General features: G+C 39.5%; 1 protein-coding gene across 2 annotated transcripts in view; it reads left to right on the top strand.

Moving 5' to 3' along the window:
* LOC126478212 (ATP-binding cassette sub-family C member Sur) overlaps positions 1–22,472 on the top strand; it is a 402,049-nt gene that overhangs the window by 112,492 nt on the left and 267,085 nt on the right. For both annotated transcript variants that reach the window (XM_050103682.1, XM_050103681.1), the window contains exons 2-3: positions 9,750–9,965; positions 14,892–15,116. In XM_050103682.1, coding sequence (XP_049959639.1) covers positions 9,750–9,965; positions 14,892–15,116 — 441 coding nt within the window. The remainder of the gene's footprint in view (positions 1–9,749; positions 9,966–14,891; positions 15,117–22,472) is intronic.

The raw sequence follows: 22,472 nt of genomic DNA, 5'->3' as shown, positions 1-22,472 counted from the left end.
ATGGAATACCATACTTAAAATTTATAAGGGGCATTCAAACAAAAATGAGACACAAGAAAAAAATAATAAGTTAATTATTTCATTCAAAATATCACCATAACTGTTAATACATTTATCCGACTGAGAGACAAGATGATCAGTGCCTTTATGGAAAAATGTTCGTGTCGTCTATAGAACCATGATTGTACCTAGGCATGCACCTCTTTGTTGAAGTAAATCAGTGGCCAAGAATGTCTTTCTTCAGGGCTCCAGAAATATGTAGATCAGATGGGGAGACATCAAGTCTGTATGGGAGATGTGTAAGGGCTTTCCAGCAAAACTTTGGCAGCAGAGTTGAATCAACCTTGGCAAGCTTACATGTTGCCAAGATTGTTTCAAGCACATAGCAGAAGTTTCATTGGGAAGACCATACACATCCTCCGTGCAGTCACAATCTCTCTCCATACGATTTCCCCATTTTTGGAGCTCAGAAGAAAGATATTCGTGGCTGTTGATTTGCTTTGGATGAAGATGTCTGTGTCTGGGTAGAATATGGTTCTGTAGGCAGCCACAAACATTTTTTTCAGAAGGGTTTCACCATGTTGTCTCACAGTTTGATAAATGTATTAACAATTACCATAATTATTTTTGAAATAATAAACAGTTTACTTACTTTTTTCCATCTGTCTCATTTTCATTTGAGTACCATATATTTGCGTATGAGGATATTAATTTTCCACATAGAGTCACAAATGAGAGAGATTGATATTAGCTCCCTCAGTATTGAAAAACAATCAAGATGGCTTAAAGCTAAAAAGTCACCTAGCCCTGATGGAAATCCTATTACATATCATAGTGAACATGCTACACAGTTTGTTTCTTTCCTAGCTGATACTTATCAAGAATCTTTTGTGCAGCGACTAGTCTCACAAGACCAGACAAGAGTGTGGCTCACTCCTGTTTCTAAAAAGGGCAAAAGACAGGATGCATGGAATTACAGACCAGAATTACCAATATTATGAGAAGGAAAGTTGCTACTCACCATATAGTGGAGATGCTGAGTTGTGTGTGTGTGTGTGTGTGTGTGTGTGTGTGTGTGTGTGTGTGCGTGCGTGCGTGTGTGTGTGTGTGTGTGTGTGTGTGTGCATATGTCTATTGTTGACGAAGGCCTTAATGGCCAAAAGCTATATAATTGTGAGAATCTTTTTGTTGTGTCTATCGAAACTCAGCATCTCTGCTACATGGTGAGTAGCAACTTTCATTCTCATAATATTGTTACATTCCATCCTGGATTTTCCATTGTTTGATTTAGACCAGTATTACTGATGTTTGTCTTTTCACCATCCTAGAGCTTATTATAAGCTTATGACATTCCTGGGGGGGAGGGAGGGGGAGTAAGGGAGAAAGTTTCTCCCTGAGTATCTGCATGGATCCAGGAAAAACCACAGAAGTACATTCCATCTTCCCAGATTTCCAAAAGGTGTGTGACACTGTGTCACATTGTTAGTTACTAACCAAGATGCAATCATTTGAAATATCTTCACAAACACCTGATTGGCTCAATGAATATTTGACTAATAGAAACCAAGGTGTTACACTGGGTGGTTGTATAGAATCAAAAGTGACTTTGAGTACACCTCAAGGTTGTGTAACAAGGTCTCTAATGTTCGACACAAAAATGATTTATCAAATAGAAACAATGGCACTATACAATAGTTAATTGATGATGCTGTTGTCTACAGGAAAGAATGATCATTGAACAATCATTAGAAAAGACAGAAAGACTTGGACAAAATTTCCACTTTGTGTAATGTGAGTAATAAGATAGTCCGTTTAACAAAGATAACTTTATAGAATGTGAGTACAAAAATAATGATGAACATCTTCAGCATGTCATATTGCATAAGGAGATAGGGGTGGTACTAATAACAGAATGAAATGGAATGATTATGGAAAATCAGATTTAGGGAAGACAGATGGAAGATTTGGATATTTGTTGGAAGATTTCTGAGAAACTGCTTTGTATCTGTAATAGAAGTCACATACAAAATGTTAATGTGGCCAATTCTAGAGTACTGTTAAAGTGTTGGGAGTCTTACCAAGTTGGAATGATGGTAGACACTGGACAAATTCAGAGACCACTGCCAGGAAATGCTGAGGGAAATTAAATGGCAATCCTTGGAAGAAAAAAACCATAGTTCTTACAAAGCCTTGTTGGATACATTTGGAGAACTTGTACTTAAAGAAGACTGATCATTATGCTGACACCATTGTAAATCTTACGGGGGAGAGATGAGAGCACACACAGAGACAGTCATTTTCCCCTTCCTGTATACATGGATGGAATAGAACAAAAACTTGATAATATCAGTATGAAGTACCCTCTGCCATGCATTGTATAGTGACTTGGAAAGTATATAAAATGCATAGTTTAAGCTTACCACAAATATCTGGAGCAACAAAGAGTCCAACATAACTGGAAATAGTCACATATCACCCCAGTTTTTAAGAAGTGTCAGAGGACACACTGATGTCAGATTGTTGTGACATTTTGGGAAGCTGAATATTTTCTCTGTAGGAATCAATAACAAACATGTGTGTACTGATCATATGAAACCTGACTCACATTTTGTTTGACTAAATTTGTTCTGCAGGCAGCAGAGTCTAAGTTGATGGCATGTTTCGGGACTAGAAGAAAGCTTTCAGTTGTTTTTGGATTCTTGCCACCTAATTTAAAGACAGGCTAGTGGAATATCAGACCAAACATGAGACTGAGTGAAGACTTCACAGCATAAAGAATTCAGAATGTCATCCTCAATGGGAAAACATTATAAGGAGCTGAAGTATAACTAAGTGTATCTCAGGAAAGGGTGATAGGACTAAGAATTAATTTTTGCTCTTAGCAGAGTATTTGCTGCAGTGACTGTTCGCGGTAGGTTAAAACTGTGTACAAGATTTTGATCTGCCTTGTATCCATGTCTAGCACAGGGTTTTGAGTTGCCACATTTAGTGATGTGGTATAAGACTGTTGGTAGGTTATTTTTATGAATGATGTAGTGATATAAAGGTGGCTCAGTGGTTCAGTGGTATAATGCCAGACTACAAATCCAAAGATCTCAGGTTCAATCTGTGGTCACTCCATGGATTTTTAACTTCATTTATCACTTCTTTCATCTTTGGCAGTGTTCACTGATATGAAAAAGTTGTACCGTGGTCCAGACTTCACGTTAAACTGTAAGTCCCCCTAAAACTAGGACCATGCTGCCAAGTAAAGCACTGTGATGTTCCAAATGATCTTAGGGTTGATGATTACTTTACTTTACTTGGTGGTAGGAAACAAGAGATATCTTTAGAAATTCTTCTCAAAATGCAGGAGGATGTGCAAATCACTATTGCTTTGTGTAAAGGTTAGCAACTCACACTCAGTATAAGTGCATGTAATATACAGAAATAGGCAAAATGTCCTAGTATTTTTTGATAACTTCAACAATCAATCACTAGGATCAGTCATAATTTTCAAATTGTCAGGGTATCCACATGAGTGATTCAAGGTGGAATGAACATGTACATTTTATTCTTAGGAAGACAGATACAGTCACTGGAATACGCCTAAGGAGATTTAGTATATGTCATTGTAAGAGTTGTTAAGATTCTCTCCCAATCAATTATTGTTTGCTAGTCTGGTACCTTTCTCAAGCTGAACTAATGAAAGACATAACAAATGTTTCCAAAAATCTGTGTAATTTATCATAGACTTTTTTATTCTACACAAGAGTTTCCCACAAAAACTCAACAAGTTACTATATAGGACAACTACAGTAAAGGCATTGATCATAATGGAAAGACTTGTTTTTATAATTCCATGAGCAGGTGTTCCAGGCTGACTCAAGGTATATATTGCATCCTCTTGTGTAGTGGCCATGATGCTAAAATTTGAGAAACATAGGCCTATATGGACGTGTACCAACAGTTGGTTTTCCTCTGTAGTACTGCCAGTTGAAACAGGAAATGGAGGAAAATTGTAATAGTGCACTGTGTTCTCTCGGCCATGTCACATGTGATGGCTTGTGGGTTAGACACATGGATGTAAATGAAGTGTACAATGCTGCTTTCAAAGTTTATTTTTCTCTTGTACTTAGAGTGTCTTCCACTGCAAATGTGCTACATGTTCTCCTTCATTTGACAGATGTTCATAAACTATTTGTTCTTTAAAAATGAAAAAAAGTATATACTGGAAATGTCAAGCATATACAAGTAAATAAATAGTAATTATTTTTTCATTGCAGCAGATTTTCTGTAATTAGTCATAAATGTGTTTTTGAAGCCATTTTAATGTTAAACAAGGTAACAAACTCTTTTAATTAATGCTATATTAGTGGGCAATTGTCACTATTTTAATCTAGAACAGAGTAAATGACATTCATTTGATTACAATATAACTTTAGCAGCTAATAGAAAGTGTACTATGCAGCTTTAACGGTACATCTTGGAAGACAGTGTTTTATTTTACTGTTTAATGTTCCCTCAACAAACAGCAGAGGTATACATTACCCACACCATGATACTTAGAAATGATCTTGCGTTTTCCTCCCTGGTACACTATGATAGATGCCACTCTCTTGGTAAATTCCACACTTGCTGGTGATCATCTCTCATCACTAAACACAACAATGCTCTATTTATCCTTCCATTGGCATCTTGCTATTCCATCATAGGTGTGCTGTGTGAAAATGAGTCGTGAGAGTAAGCATAGTGAGGGCAACCTTTCTTGTAATCCAGATTGTAGCAATTGATTCCTTATGGTGACAGAGCCACTGTAGATGCAACATTGCTTATATTTTGTGCTACAGCCCTCATGTGGCCAGAAGTGTCTTTTTGTCCTATGTGTCAGTCCAGGCTACCACCCAGAACTATAGTACTGAGAATGTGAAACTGTGCATCTTCTTTGGGCCACAGACATCAACATTGATGTAAACTGACATGTCATGTCTAATGCAACAAGCAGTTCTTTGGATGGGTTGTCCAGCTTCCCAGAGACAAAATATGATCTCTCCAAAATTCAGTTAATAGCAAAAAAATAAGCTCATTAGTGCTGTCCTGGCATGTCATTTATCAGCTAGTAAAATGCAGCTGTTTTGCTTTCTGTATGTGGTTCTTACTCTGTCCACAGACCTGCATTTAGAGTTACTGCTACTAATGCTTCCTATCAATGCCTCTTACAAATATGGTACTTCAAAAACTGTATTTCCATATTGAACAATGGAACCACAAAGGTGGCATATCAACAATATTAAGAAAAGGATAGATTGATACTCACCATAAAGATGATCCACTGATTTGCAGATGGGCACAATGAAAAGACTGTTACTGACTGGAATGTGATTGTCACACGAATAGCAATCTGTAGTGGGGCAGGGAAGGTGGAAAGCTAGCAGGGTACAAGTGTTGTCTGGCATGGTGTCCAGGGAATATATGGCAGCCTGACAAGACTGCCGGCTGTAATGTCAGGAGGTGGGGTGTGAGGGGAAAAAATGGGAAGCAGAAAAAGAGAGGAGCAGGGGACGTGAAAGGATGCATGAGTGCATTGGCAGAGGACAGCACACAGTGAGCATGAGGGGATGCGTAAAGGGAGGAGATGATAGGAAAGAGGTGATAGAAACTGTTAAGTGGAGGGTATGGGACAGCAGGTTACCATGAGTTGAGACCAGGATAATATCGGGAGTGGAGAATGCATTGTAATGGTAACTCCCATCTGTGCAATTCAGAAAAGCTGGTGGTTGAAAGGAAGATCTAGATGGCACAGGTTGTGAAGCAATCATTGAATTCTAGCATGTTATGTTCAGTGGCATGTTGTACCACAGGGTGCTCTACTTTAATCTTGGCCACAGTTTGGTGGTGGCCCTTTATCCTGGTGGACAGCTGGTTGGTAGTCATACCAAAATAAAATGCTGTGCAGTGCTTTCAGCAGAGCATGCATATGGCATGACTGCTTTCACAGGTGGCCCAACCTTTGATGGGATAACATAAATCTGTGACAGGACTGGAATATGAAAATGGTGGGTAAGTGAATTGGGCAGGTCTTGCACCTGGGTCTTCCACAGGGATATAACCCCTTTGACAAGGGTTTGGGATTGGGAGTGGCAAAGGGATAGACTAGGATGTTGGGAAGGTTGAGTGGGCAATGAACACCACTTTAGGAGTCCCCCATTTCAAGGCATGATGACAGATAATCAAAGCCCTGAAGAAAGATGTGGTTCAGCTGTCCCAGTCTGAGATGGTACTGGATGACAAAGGGTGGCATTCTTTTGTAGCTGGAGGGAGGGTAGGGGGTGTGTGGGGAAATGGCATGGGAAATCTTTTTTGTGCCTGTCAAATCATGAAGATATCATCAAAGAACCTGAACCAGACCAGCAGTTTGATGTTTTGGGAGGCTAGGAAGTTTTCCTCTAGATAGTCCATAAGCAGGTTGGCAAAGGAGGGTCCCATCTGGGTGACCATTGCTGTGCCATCGATTTGTTTGTATACCTTTCCTTCAAGGGAGAAGCAATTGTGTGGTAGGATTAAGTTGGTTAGGTGCATGAGAAATGATGTGGTGTGTTTGGATTCTGAAGAACACTGAGAAAGGCAGTGTTGAATTGTGGCAAGGCCTTGGGCATGAGTAAAACGGAAGTGATTTCTGGCATTCCCCAAGGTAGTGTTATAGGCCCTTTGCTGTTCCTTATCTATATAAATGATTTGGGAGACAATCTGAGCAGCCATCTTCAGATGTTTGCAGATGACACTGTCATTTATTGACTAATAGAGTCATCAGAAGATCAAAACAAACTGCAAAATGATTTAGAAAAAATATCTGAATGGTGAAAAAAGTGGCAGTTGACCCTAAATAACGAAAAGTGTGAGGTCATCCACATGAGTGCTAAAAGGAACCCGTTAAACTTCAGTTACATGATAAATCAGTCTAATCTAAAAGCTGTAAATTCAAATAAATACCTAGGTATTACAATCACAAACAACTTAAATTGGAAGGAACACATGGAAAATGTTGCGAGGAAGGCTAACCAAAGACTGCGTTTTATTGGCAGGACACTTAGAAAATGTAACAGACCTAATAAGGAGCTGCCTACACTACGCTTGTCAATCCTCTTTTGGAATACTGCTGCATGGTGTGGGATCCTTACCAGATAGGACTGATTAAGTACATCAAAAAAGTTCATAGAAGGGCAGCACGTTTTGTATTATCGTGAAATATGGGAGAGAGTGTCACTGAAATGATACAGGATTTGGGCTGGACATCATTAAAAGAAAGGCATTTTTCGTTGCAATGGAATCTTCTCACGAAATTACAGTCACCAACTTCCTCCTCCAAATGCAAAAATATGTTGTTGACACCAGCCTACATAGGGAGGAATGATCATGTTAAAATAAGGGAAATCAGAGCTCATATAGAAAGATATAGGTGTTTATTCTTTCCGCACACTATACAAGGTTGGTATAATAGAGATTTATGAAGGTGTTTCGATCAACCCTGTGCCAGGCATTTAAATGTGATTTCCAGAGTATCCATGTAGATGTAGATGTAGATGTTGGTGTATAGGGAACTGGCATCGACAGTGACCAGTAGGGAATCAGGAGGCAAAGGAATGGAGATGGTGGAGAGTTGGTGAAGGATGTGGTTGGTATCTTTGATGTGGGAGGCTAGATATGGGCAGTTGGCTGGAGTAGTTGTTCAATGAGTGCTGAAATCCTTTCAGTGGAGACACAATAACCAGCTACAATGGGACATACAGAATTGTTGGGTTTATGAACTTTGGGGAGCATGTAGAAAATGGGTGTACAATGTGTCATAGGGGCAGGTAAATGGATTCAGGGTAGAGGTTCTAGGAATGGTCTAAGGTTTAAAGAATGAATTGGAGGTTATGTTGGACTTCTGAATTGGATCATTCTGCCAGAGTTTACAGGTGGATGAGTCACACAATTGGTGGAGGCCTTCCTCCAGATAGTCACTGTGACTCATCATGAAAGTGATGGAGCCTTTGTTTGGAGGGAGGATGATTAGTTTAGAATCTGTTTTGAGACTACATATGACTGTCCTTTCCTCTGGTGAAAGGTTGGTGTTTATAGGAGGGGACCTGGTGAAGAATGGTGAGACCAAGTTGGAGGTAATGAATTCCTGGAAGATGACTGGGGAGTGGTTGGGTGGGAGGGGAGGAAGATCACTGTTGGATGGTTGCATGAACTGGGAGAAGCAGGATTCAGTGTTGGAATTAGGTTGGCTTTAGTTGGAGGGATTTGTGGCAAAGAAGTATCTCCATTGAAGGTATCAGGAGAAGGAGAGTAGGTCTTTGACAGTCCAATAATGGGTATAGGGCTAAAGGTGAGGCCTTTGGATAGAACTGAAACTTTTATGGGGCTGACGATTTTAATTGAAAGGTTGAAAACCATCTTTGGTGATTGTTTAGGCTCTGGATTTGGATTTGGAGTGTTAGTAGGGAGTTATGGGGATGTTGCAAGTTGAAAAGGACTACTAGGCAGTGTCTGGATGCTGTGTGGGGTTGGTGAGGCGGAACACTGTGGATAGGATAGGGGTTGGATAGTGGTGCCCCAAGCCAGTGCTAGGATGTCAACAGGTTGGAGAACTTATGGAGGTATTGTCTGGAATTCTCTTCCAGGTGCTGGAGAGCAGAGGATTCAGTTTCAGAGATGTGATGTATGTAGTAGGGATTATGTAGTAGCAGTATCTTGCAGAGGGAGCAGAGGTGGTTCTGGGATGCAGGTGTTTTTCAAATCGGTGTAAATATGGTGTAAATATAAGGGTCAGTCAAATGAAGATGAGACAAATGGTGAAAAAAGTAGGTAAACTGTTAATACATCTGTCGCAGTATGAGACAAGATGATTAATACTTCTATGGAAAAAAAATGTTTGCAGTTGCCTACAAAACTATGATTGTTTGTAGGTGTGCACCTTCTTATCTGAAGCAACTGACAGTCATGAATGTCTTCCTTCAGAGCTCCAAAAATATGGAAATCACATGAGGAGGGATTGGGATAGTGTGGAGGATGTGTAAAGGCTTCCCAGCAAAATTTCGATAGCAAAGTCGAAACAACCTTGGCAAGAAGTGGGCCCACTCAAACGATGCCAAGGTTGTTCTGAGTACGCTGCAGAGACTTCACTGGGAAGACCTCCCCATCTTCATAGAGTCCCAATCTCTCCCCATGTGATTTCCATATTTTTGGTACCATGAAGAGAAACATTCATGACTGTCAATTTACTTTGATTGAAGAGTTGCATGCATGGTGTTATGGACTGGGAGAAGTAGGATTCAATGTTGGAATTAGGTTGGCTTTGGTTGTGGAGGCATCCACAAACATTTTTCTGTGGAGGTGTTAACTCTCTTGTCTCAAACTGTGATAAATGTATTAGCACTTTACTTATTTTTTACCCATCTGTCTCATTTTCACTTGACTGCCACTTATATATAACTACATCCATATAATGTACAATCCTAGTGTATGAGTAAATAAACTGAACCATGGGGACTGTATGAATATGAGTTCTCAGTGAATGTAAATTATTGATTTTCAGTCTTATTTATAGTCATTTAAAAACATTCACTGACACTGTGTAGTTCTACTATTTTTTTCTATATGTTTATTGACTGTTTTCCCCTGATGATGATGATAGAAGACATTTTACCTGTTTGTAGAGAATAGTGTCTCCTATTGTTTCCTCAAGTTTTCTACTTTACATTAATATTATGGGAATTTTGCAGATGGGTCCATGGCCAGCCTATAAACCTGAGAGTGACTGCAGCTATAAATATGCAGGCTCAAGCTTCTTTTCCAAGGCAACATTCTTCTGGCTTCTACCACTCTTTCGTGGAGGCTACAAATCCCCTTTAGAACTTGAGGATCTGGGAAACTTGCCATATTCTGAAAGCACTGAAGCTCAGTATCGCAAGTTTAAAAGTGTCTACTTTCAGGAAAAGGTATGTATGTGAACTGACATAATGTGTGATCATTTTCCAGCTTATTGACATTTCATTCATAACTTGTGAATGATCTACGTTAGGATGTTCAAACTGCAAGGTTTCCCATTGGGCACGATGGGAATTAGTATGTGCATGTTGCATTGGTTTAGCAAAGAAGCACACTTTCTTCCAGTAATTTTCGGGTTTGTAGCTGGATCCCATCAACAATCTGCCATTATATTTCGGCCCAGAGATGTCTGGCCATCCTCAGGTGACTAGACAAAGTGCTGAAGAGACCTGATGCAGTCATGGTATTTATAGCAAACTCCGCACACGCGAATCGTACTGGCAGTTTACACCACATGCATTAGAAGATGACATGTGCGAGCCAGCCAAGTTGTGTGTGCTGCCCTCAGTGGTGAAGTAAGAACAAACTATTCGCTGAATATCGAACTGAGCATGTCAATTCTGTTGTGACCACATAATTTTGATAATAGCATTCCAATTTTTATCAAGCTGAAAGCCGTTTTCACAATTCATTATATTATCAGCAAGACATATTTCCACAGATTCTTTAGTTACAGAGTCCCAGAAGCTGGAAACAGGTGCTAAAATTGTGGTATTATTGTATTCCATTGAATGTCCCATGGAAATGCAATGATCTGCCACAGCTGATTTTAAACATTGCTGCAGACGGGTGTGTCTTTTGTGTTCTACACAGTGTTCCTGGACCGTTCATGTTGTCTGACCTATATATGCAGAGCCACACTCTCAGAGAATTTTATAAACACCCGCCTTCCTCAATTATAAATCATCTTCAATGGATCCAACTAAGGCCCTGCTCTTTGCTGGTGGATGGAAGATGACATTAATATTATTCTTCTTAAGCAATTTGCCTATTTTAGAAAACATGTTCCTGGCATATGGAAGGAACACAGTTGATTTATAGTCATCATCAGTCTCCTCAGAGCATTGCTTCTTGTTATTATAATTGTGAATGGACTTCCATATTTGACATGACGTAAAGCCATTCTCTTTAAAAACCTTCTCCAGATGCACTAACTCTTTGTGAAGGCTATCAGCATCCAAAATTACATACACCCATTGAATTAAAGTACTGAGAACACCAGCAGTTCATGCGGGGTGATGGCAGCTGTACACCTGAAGAGATAAATCTGTGTGTGTGGATTTTCTGTACACCAAATGTCCCAAAGACCCATCATTCTTATGGCGTACTAACACGTCAAGAAAGGGTAAAGTCCCATCTTTCTCAATCTCCATCGTAAACTTGTTGTTCTCATGTATAGAGTTTAAATGACAAAGGAATTTTTCCAGTTCTTGTCTGCCATGAGGCCATACAGCAAAAGTATCACCAGAAAACCATAGGCTTTAAGATGGCAGACTCAAGAGCTTTCTCCCCAAAGTTTTTCATAAAAAGATTGGCCACCAAAGGGAACAAGGGACTCCCCATGGCATCACCATCAGTTTGTTCAAAAAATTCATTATTAAATAAAAAATAAGTTGAGGAGAGAGTATGTTCAAACAAAGCCATCAAATCATCACTGAATAAGTTACCAATAAGATGTAGTGAGTCAAATAAAGGAACTTTGGTAAAAAGTGAGACCACATTGAAGCTAACTAGTAAATCTGAGCTGCTCAGCTTAACAGTCTTTAAATAATTGATAAAATCTGTGGAATTACATTTATGGTGGCAGCACTTGAGTAAGGAGGCCAGATGTTTTACATTCAAATACGTAGAAGCACCAATATTACTCACTATCAATTGTAGTGGAATGCCATCCTTGTTAATCTTGGGCATCCCATACTGTCTTGGTGGAACAGCATTGTGTGGTCTCAGCCTCTTGATAACTTGTTCAGGTAAAGAACTATCATTCAAAAGCATAACAGTTTTTCTGAATATATGGCTTTGTTTCAACATACTCTCTCCTCAACTTATTTTTTATTTAATAACGAATTTTTTGAACAAACTTATGGTATCACCATGGGGAGTCCCTTGTCTCCTGTGGTGACCAATCAATTTATGGAAGACTTTGAGGAGAAAGCTCTTGTCTGCTGTCTTAAAGTCTATCTTTTCTGGCTGTATGTAGATGATACTTTCATTGTATGCCCTCACGGCAGACAAGAACTGGAAAAATTCCTTTGTCATTTAAACTGTTCTCATGGGAACATCAAGTTTACTATGTAGATTGAGAAATATGGGATTTTACCCTTTCTAGACATGTTAGGATGCCATAAGAATGATGGATCTTTGGGACATTTGTGTACAGCTGTCCACCAGCAAAGAGCAGGGCCTTAGTCTGATCCGTTAAAGATGATTTATAATTGAGGAAGATGGGTGTTTATAAAATTCCCTGAGAGTGTGGCTCTGCATATATAGGTCAGACAAAACAAACGGTGCAGGAACACTGTGTAGAACACCTGTCTGTGGTAACCCTTAAAATCACCAGTGGCAGATCATTGCATTTCCATGGGACATTCATTTGAATACAATAATACCAAAATTTTAGCACCAGTTTCCAGCTTCTGGGACTCTGTAATTAAAGAATCCATGGAAATATATGTTGCTGATAATTTAATGAATCGTGATAATGGCTTTGAGCGTGATAAAAACTGGATTCCTACTATTAAAATTATGCGGTCACAACAGAATCGACATGCTCAGTCAATACTCAGTGATTAGTTTGTTCTCACTTCACCACTGAGGGCAGTACACACAACTTGGCTGCCTCGTACATGTCACCTCCTAATGCATGCACTGAAAACCACCACTATGACACACATGTGCGGAATTCACTATAAATACCATGACTGCATCAGGTCTCTTCAGTACTTCATCTGCTTGCCTGAGGATGGCTGGAAGTCTCTGGACCTAAATATTATGGCAGAATGAAACTTCCTGGCAGATTAAAACTGTGTGCCGGACCGAGACTCGAACTCAGGACCTTTGCCTTTCTCAGGTAAGTGCTCTACCAAACACGACTCACGCCCCGTCCTCACAGCTTTACTTCTGCCAGTACCTCGTCTCCTACCTTCCAAACTTTGTGAGGATGGGGCTGAGTCATGCTTGGGTAGCTCAGATGGTATAGCACTTGCCCGCAAAAGGCAAAGGTCCTGACTTCGAGTCTCGGTCTGGCACACAGTTTTAATCTCCCGGAAAGTCTCATATCAGCACACACTCCGCTGCAGAATGAAAATCTCATTATGGCCGAATGTTGATAGAATCTGACTGCAAACCCAAAAATTACTGGAAAAAGAAATAAGCTGGGAAAATTTCAGAAGTCACAAGCCCACTTTCATGTGGATGGGTTCATCGGTAAGCAAAACTGGCACATTTGGGAGACTGAGAATCCACATTTCATGATCGAGAAGTCTCTTCACCCTTAATGGGTGACTATGTGATGTGCTATATCCAGTTTCATAAAAAAAAATCATGGAAGTTGGAGAGTAGTGGCACACAGAAGTAAATGACACTCTACCTTCGACCTTCAGTCAGTAGTGATCATATTCATAAAGTGAACACTCTGGTCTGTGCTAACTGTCAGTGAACTTGCAGAATAATTGTACCTCTATTAGTTCAGTACTGAGATTTTACCCAAAAATTTGAACATATATTGAGTTGCAGCAATATTTAGTTCTTATTTAATGATAGAACATTTGTAAAGGAACCCTTTGAACAAGTTGATAATGTCAAAATATTCTTGCAAATGATCATTATTGGAGATCAGTGTTGGGTTTATGTGAACAATATTGAGTGACATAGAAGTGCACTTGTCAAACTGGGATGGCAAATAATTACCATATCTGAGAGGTTGAATCCAGTGTCAAAGTAATAATCAGAGTCTTTTTATGGCAATGAATTGTGCCCTTAGAAGTTTTGCCTCAAGGTGAAATCACCCCTTGTCATTATTGCCTAAGCCTTTTAAAACGAATGTGTAAAAAAACTGCCAAAGCAGCTTATTGTACACAGCATGCCATGTCTGGCATACTTTCACCAAATGACCAGCAGAGTGTTTAGGATTGGATTACGTCTTTAACATTACATTTGACAACCAGACCATCTATGTCATGACTTCAGCACAACTTGGCAACCTGAAAATGTTGAATGAACAAAACAGGTCCTAACACCATGAACGTGTAATGATACAGCTGAGGTGGTTTTCTTTAATCATTAACATTAAGGAATAAAAAGGAAATGGTTACTAAACAAATGGTCATAATACTGGTAGAAGTTGGGAGGAATAGGAGAAATAGAAGTAAGAACAGAGAGAAGTGAAGAAAAGAAGTAGACAGTACACAAATGATTTCAGGAATAACATAACAAGGTGGAAAAAACAGGGTCATGGTAGAAGTAAATATTGGAAAAGGGGCAATAGATATTTAAGAGAACTGAAGGAGATGGAAAAACAAGTGCAGAATTCATTAGTGCAATAAATAAGTTATAAGGTAAGGTCAAATGCTAGTTGAGTTGGAAAAATATGTTAAAAGTCTGATTAACAACTAAACAGATTTAAGGAATTGGGTATCAGTAAGGATGATGACAATATAAAGTGCATTACAGTTCATCATGTCATGTTTCAGAGCATGTTTTAAAACATTATATGAGAAAATATCAGTGGATACAATGTGGTTAGTCCAGTTCATTGCTTTTAAACATTGTTTACTTTTAAAGAGTCATTGCTTAATATCAGGTTGTTATTAAAGCCAAATTATGGCTTTGAAACAAATTTGCAATCCATATGTTGCTTCCAGAAAGATAGTGTCCATTATTTCCTATTTTTAGGGCTCACTGCTTATTTAATGTCATTAAGAATTAATTTTATCCTTTTTTTATTATATTGCATGAAGATTCAGTCCCAATACTATTTATATTTCATTATATTCAAACTGATTAAGAAAAATTACAAAAAAATGTGCGTATTTCAGGTAGCAGCTCATAAGGAGAAACGCCCAATTTCACTGTGGAAATGTTATTTCCGTAGTTGTTGGTACCTGTTTTTGTGTGGAGGGATCTTCAAGCTACTTGGTGACATGGTTGGTTTTGTTGGTCCTCTAGGTATCTCTGTTATAATTGATTATGTCACAGATCTCCAGATCCATGAACAAATAAAAAATGGCTCGCAGACTCAGGATACAGAAACATATTGCATGGTAAGTAATATTCTATTAGAAGTGCAGCTTTTTATTATTACACCAGATAGTGCAGATGGGAAGAAACGACACAGCTAGAAAGAAGGAGGAAACAAAAACTTCAATATGTGGCATTTGGAGATGAATATTGAGTGAAAGATGGAGTACTAAGAGAAGAGCAAAGTTGTGGGAGAGAAGACAGTTAAATAAATATTTTTAGTAAATAAACAGTAATTTCTTTCACTATGTGAAATTCAGAACTGCTGACAGACACAGCTGAAATAAAAAATGCTAACACTAGCCTTCAGAACTACATTTTCATCTACAGCTATACTCTGCAAACCACGGTGCGGTGCATGGCTGTGGATATGTCCAATTGTGCCAATTATTAGGCTTTCTTCCTGTTCCATTCACGTATGGAGTATGGGAAGAATGATTGTTTGAATGCCTCTGTGTGTGCAGTAATTATTGTAACCATATCCTCACAAACCCCATGTGAGTGATATGTAAGGGATTGTAATGCATTCCTATAGTCATCATGTAGAGCCAGTCCTTGAAACTTTGTTAATAAACTTTCTCATTATAGTTTATGTCTATCTTCAAGAGTCTTCCATTCAGCTCCTGTGGTATTTCTATGACACACTCCCATGGATCAAACAAACCTGTGACCATTCATGCTGCCCTTCTCTACACACGTTCAATATCCCCCATTAATCCTATATGGTATGAGTTCCACACACTTGAGCAATATTCTAGAAATGGTCGCATGAGTGATTTCTAGGCAATTACCTTTGGAGATTGATTTTACTTCCCCAGTATTCTAACAATAAACTGAAGTCTACCACTTGCTTTACCCATTACTGAGTCTATGTGAGCATTTAATTTAATACCCCTACAAAGTGTTACACCCAGGTACTTGTATGAGTTGGCCAATACCAAACAGTGACTCATTGATATTATAGTCATAGGATGCTGTGCTTTTCGTTTTGTGAAATGCACAATTTTACATTTGTGAACATTTAAAGTAAGTTTCCAATCTTTGCATCACTTTAAAATCTTATCAAGACCTGAATGAATATTTATGCAGCTTCTTTCAGATATTACTTCATTACAGATAAATCTGCAAAAAGTCTGAGATGACTATTAATATTGTCTGCAAGGTCATTAATATACAGAATGAACAGCAAGGGTTCCTGGGGCCCAGCTGTAGGTACTTCTACATCTGATGATGACTCTGCATCCAAGATAACATGCTGTTTTCTCCCTACCAACAATGCAGTCACAAATTTCACTTGATACCCCAAAAAAAAAAAATGGTTCAAATGGCTCTGAGCACTATGGGACTTAACTGCTGTGGTCATCAGTCCCCTAGAACTTAGAACTACTTAAACCTAACTAACCTAAGGACTTCACAAACACCCATGCCTGAGGCAGGACTCGAACCTGCGACCGCAGCGATCTCGCGGTTCCAGACTGTAGCGCCTAGCACCGCTCATCCATGCCAGCTGGCTGATACCCCATATGGCTGTACTTTTGACAATGAGGATAGGTGTGGTCCTGAGTTAAATACTTTTCAGAAATCAAGAAATACTGCATCTACCTGACTTCTTTGATCCAAAGCTTTCAATATGTTATGTGAGAAAAGTGCAAGCTGAGTTTCACATTATCAGTGTTTTCATAATCATTTCTGGTTGGCATCAAGGAGGCCATTCTGTTCCAAATACCTCATTACATTTGAGCTCAGAATCTATTATAATATTCTACAACAAATCGATGTCAGGGATACTGGGCAGTAGTTTTGTGGATCACTTCTATTACCTTACCCTTCTTGAAGTCGGATGAGACCTGTGTTTTTTTTTTCCAAGAACTGGGCATAGTCTTCTGTTCAAGGGATCTATGATAAATTATATGTAAAAGAGGGGCTAACTCAGCCACAAATTCAGTATAGAATCTGACAGGGTTCCATTGGGTCATGGACCTTTTTTAGGCTGTTTCTCAACACCACTGACAGTAATAGTTACTTCATTCAACTTTTCAATGGTACTAGGATTAAATTGGGGCTATTATCCTGGGTCTTCCTTTATAAAGGAACATTTGAAAATGGAGTTAAGCATTTCATGCTTTTGGTTTATTACCCTCAATTTCAGTTTCTATCTCATTCAGTAGGGCCTGAAAACTAACTTTGGTGCCTCTAATGGCCTTTACGTCCAACCATAATTTTTTTGGTTTTTGTGAAATATCATTTGACAATATTTGGCTACAGTAATCATTGAAGGCATTATGCATACTCTCTTGATAGCCAAATGTGTTTCATTCAGCATCTCTCTAACTATAGCCCTACACTTTGTTTCGCACCTATTATGCAGTAATCTCTGTTTCTTTAGAAGTTTCTTTTCAGTGACTCTATACCATAGAGTATTCCTTCCATTGCCGGCCATTGTGGCCGAGTGGTACTAAGCGCTTCAGCCCAGAACTGTGCTGCTGCTACAGAAACAGGTTCGAATCCTGCCTCGGGCATGGATGTGTGTGATGTCCTTAGGTTGGTTAGGTTTAAGTAGTTCTCAGTCTAGGGGACTGATGACCACAGATGTTAAGTCCCATAGTGCTCAGAGCCATTTGAACCATTTTTATTCCTTCCATTGTGAACTGTTCTACCGGATTCTTATCTATCCAGTGTATGCTCACCTATTCTTTTACACTTGAGCCATATTTCTTCCAAATGCTCCTACTCTGTGCTGAAAGTTTCAGTTTTAGTTGTCCTTTGTTGCCACAACTTAGCCATGGTCACTATTACCATTATCGATGTGGACATCCCCAAAGAGGTTGGGTCTAATTGTTGCCATTAGATCCAAGATATTTCGATCATGAGTGAGGCCCATAATTATCCGTTCTAGGTGCTTTTTCTTGAGGACATGCAGCTTTACTGTATGAATAAATGATGATGGCGTCCTCTTGGGTAAAATATTCCACAGGTAAAATAGTCCCCCATTCGGATCTCCGGGCGGGGACTACTCAGGAACACGTCGTTATCAGGAGGAAGAAAACTGGTGTTCTACAGATCGGAACATGGAATGTCAGGTCCCTTAATTGGGCAGGTAAGTTAGAAAATTTAAAAAGGGAAATGGATAGGTTGAAGTTAGATATAATGGGAATCAGCGAAGTTCAGTGACAGGAGGAACAAGACTTTTGGTGAGGTGAATACAGGGTTATAAATACAAAATCAAATAGGGGTAATGCAGGAGTAGGTTTAATAATGAATAAAAAAAATAGGAGTGCAGGTAAGCTACTCCAAACAGCATAATGAATGCATTATTGTGGCCAAGATAGACACGAAGCCCACACCTACTACAGTAGTACAAGTAGCTCTGCAGATGATGAAGAAATTGAAGAAATGTATGAGGAGATAAAAGAAATTATTCAAATAGTGAAGGGAGACGAAAATTTAATAGTAATGGGTGACTGGAATTCGGTAGTAGGAAAAGGAAGAGAAGGAAACGTAGTAGGTGACTATGGATTGGGGGTAAGGAATGAAAGAGGAAGCTGCCTGGTAGAATTTTGCACAGAGCATAACTTAATCATAGCTAACACCTGGTTCAAGAATCACAAAAGAAGGTTGTACACGTGGAAGAAGCCTGGAGATACTGACAGGTTTCAGATAGATTATATAATGGTAAGACAGAGATTTAGGAACCAGGTTTTAAATTGTAAAGGCGCTGCAGTCTGGAACCGCAAGACCGCTACGGTCGCAGGTTCGAATCCTGCCTCGGGCATGGATGTTTGTGATGTCCTTAGGTTAGTTAGGTTTAACTAGTTCTAAGTTCTAGGGGACTAATGACCTCAGCAGTTGAGTCCCATAGTGCTCAGAGCCATTTTTTTTAAAATTGTAAGACATTTCCAGGGGTAGATGTGGACTCTGACCACAATCTATTGGTTATGAACTGTAAATTAAAACTGAAGAAACTGCAAAAAGGTGGGAATTTAAAGAGATAGGACCTGGATAAACTGACTAAACCAGAGGTTGTACAGAGTTTCAGGGAGAGCATAAGGGAGCAGTTGACAAGAATGGGGGAAAGAAATACAGTAGAAAAAGAATGGGTAGCTTTGAGGGATGAAATAGTGAAGGCAGCAGAGGATCAAGTAGGTAAAAAGATGAGGGCTAGTAGAAATCCTTGGGTAACAGAAGAAATATTGAATTTAATTGATGAAAGGAGAAAGTATAAAGATGCAGTAAATGAAGCAGGCAAAAAGGAATACAAAAGTCTCAAAAATGAGATCGACAGGGAGTGCAAAATGGCTAAGCAGGCATGACTAGAGGACAAATGTTAGGATGTATAGGCTTATCTCACTAGGGGTAAGATAGATACTGCCTACAGGAAAATTAAAGAGACCTTTGGAGAAAAGAGAACGACTTGTATGAACATCAAGAGATCAGATGGAAACCCAGTCCTAAGCAAAGAAGGGAAAGCAGAAAGGTGGAAGGAGTATCTAGAGGGTCTATACAAGGCCGAGGTACTTGAGGGCAATATTATGCAAATGGAAGAGGATGTAGATGAAAATGAAATGGGTGATATGATATTGCGTGAGAGTTTGACAGAGCACTAAAAGACATAAGTCAGAACAAGGTCCCAGGAGTAGACAACATTCCATTAGAACTACCGACAGCCTTGGAAGAGCCAGTCCTGACAAAACTCTACCATCTGGTGAGCAAACTGTATGAGACAGGCGAAATACCCTCAGACTTCAAGAAGGATATAATAATTGCAATCACAAAGAAAGCAGGTGTTTACAAATGTGAAAATTACCGAAGTATCAATTTAATAAGTCACGGCTGCAAAATACTAACACAAATTCTTTACAAACGAATGGAAAAACTGGTAGAAGCCGACCTTGGGGAAGATCAGTTTGGATTCCGTAGAAATATTGGAACATGTGAGGCAATACTGACCCTACAACTTATCTTAGAAGCTAGATTAAGAAAAGGCAAACCTACATTTCTAGCATTTGTAGACTTAGAGAAAGCTTTTGACAATGTTGACTGGAATACTCTCTTTCAAATTCTGAAGGTGACAGGGATAAAATACATGGAGCGAAAGGCTATTTACAATTTGTACAGAAACCAGAAGGCAGTTATAAGAGTCGAGGGGCATGAAAGGGAAGCAGTGGTTGGGAAGGGAGTGAGACAGGGTTGTAGCCTATCCCCGATGTTATTCAATCTGTATACTGAGCAAGCAGTAAAGGAAACAAAAGAAAAATTTGGGGTAGGTATTAAAATCCATGGAGAAGAAACAAAAACTTTAAGGTTCACTGATGACATTGTACTTCTGTCAGAGACAGCAAATGACTTGGAAAAGCAGTTGAATGGATTGGACAGTGTCTTAAAAGGAGGATATAAGATGAACATCAACAAAAGCAAAACTAGGATAATGGAATATAGTCGAGTTAACTCAGGTGAGGCTGAGGGAATTAGATTAGACACTTAAAGTAGTAAAGGAGTTTTGCTATTTAGGGAGCAAAATAAATGATGATGGTCGAAGTAGAGAGTTTATAAAATGTAGACCAGCAATGGCAAGGGAAGCATTTCTGAAGAAGAGAAATTTATTAACATAAAGTGTAGAGTTAAGTGTCAGGAAGTCGTTTCTTAGAGTATTTGTATGGAGTGTAGCCATGTATGGAAGTGAAACATGGACAATACATAGTTTGGACAAGAAGAGAATAGAAGCATTCAAAATGTGGTGCTACAGAAGAATCCTGAAGATTAGATGGGTAGATCACATAACCAACGAGGAGGTATTGAATAGAATTGGGGAGAAGAGGAGATCGTTTCACAACTTGAATAGAAGAAGGGATCGGTTGGTGGGACATGTTTTGAGGCATCAAAGGATCACCAATTTAGTATTGGAGGGCAGCGTGAAGGGTAAAAATCATAGAGGGAGACCAAGAGATGAGTACATTAAGCAGATTCAGAAGGATGTAGGCTGCAGTACATACTGGGAGATGAAGCAGCTTGCACAGGATAGAGTAGCATGGAGAGCTGCATCAAACCAGTCTCAGGACTGAAGACCACAACAACAACAACGGATAACTTTCAGAGAAGTCATTTAGTAATGCTTCACAGGGTGTCTTTTCATGCCAAGCACTAACAGAACAGTAATTTTCCCAGTTAATTGTTGGATCATTTAAGTTTCCTCCAATGATCACAATATGATTGGGGAATTTAAGTACAAGTGAAATGAGGTTTTCTCTAAAGTTTTCAGTTACATCAGTAGGTGGATCTGGTAGGTGACAGGATCCAATTATCATTTTACGCCCAACCCTGATACTGAGTCTTGCACAAACTATCTCACATGCAGCTTCAATTTCAATACCAATGGATTTCAGTGTCTTGTCTGCTGCATCAAATACACCATCTCCATTTCTCATTTTCCTATCTTTTTGATATACACTTAGATTTTCCCCAAAAATCTCACTGCTATCAACTTCAGGTTTCAACCAGCTATGTGATCTAATAGTATGTGAACTTCACTGCTTTTCATGAGTGCTTAAAACTCTGACACTTTGTTGCGAATACTTCGGCAGTTTTCCATTAGGATTTTAATGCTCTCACCTGCTGGAGGCATTTCTTTCAATCTTACACTGATACTTCTGGGCTTCCGTCAGCTACTGTTATCTCTATTGGATGGATTGTTGACTAATCTTGTGTGCACCCCACACACAGTCAGCTACCTGAATTGCAGCCTCTGATGTGTGGTGCATACCTGACCTATTTAGGGGGCGCAAGTCCAGGCGCAAGTATGGCGCAAGGCCAGGAAGTCACAGCCTAGCTTGTCACAGAAACTTTGAAGCCTCTGGTTCAGTCCTTCCACTGACCTCAGAACCAAAGGGCCATGATCAGTTCCGGGGAACATGCTGCAAATTTGAGCTTCATTGAAACTCAATGCACAAGACTGGTCTTCTCAACCTTCTCTGCCAGTTGCTGAAGTCACCCAAGTATGACCTCAGAGCCTAGATGACAGGCATCATTTGTTCCAACATGCACCACAATCTGCAGTTGGTTGCACCCTATTCTCTCAGTGGCTGCTAGAATAGTCTCCTGAACATGTTGAATGAGGTCCCCAGGCATACACACTGAGTGCACCTGGTATCCTTTCCTGTCCCTTGCTGTCATTTCCCTAAAGGGTACCATCATTCACTGTATGTTTGAACTGCTGGCAATTAATAGACCCCTACCCTTTTGCATTTGCCTCCTCTTGACACTGGACAAAACAGGTTGCCCCAGAACAGGTGAAGTGAGTCCCACTGGCTCAGTTTCAGTTTCAGTGAAAGATAGCACTTCAAACTTATTGGTTCGGGGGATCAGTACAACACCCTGAGTCCCCC

The sequence above is a fragment of the Schistocerca serialis genome, chromosome 1, assembly GCF_023864345.2.
Source record: "Schistocerca serialis cubense isolate TAMUIC-IGC-003099 chromosome 1, iqSchSeri2.2, whole genome shotgun sequence".
Classification (NCBI taxonomy): Eukaryota; Metazoa; Arthropoda; class Insecta; order Orthoptera; family Acrididae; genus Schistocerca; species Schistocerca serialis.
The sequence above is the reverse complement of the archived record's forward strand: the minus strand, read 5'-3'. Positions and strand labels throughout refer to the sequence as shown.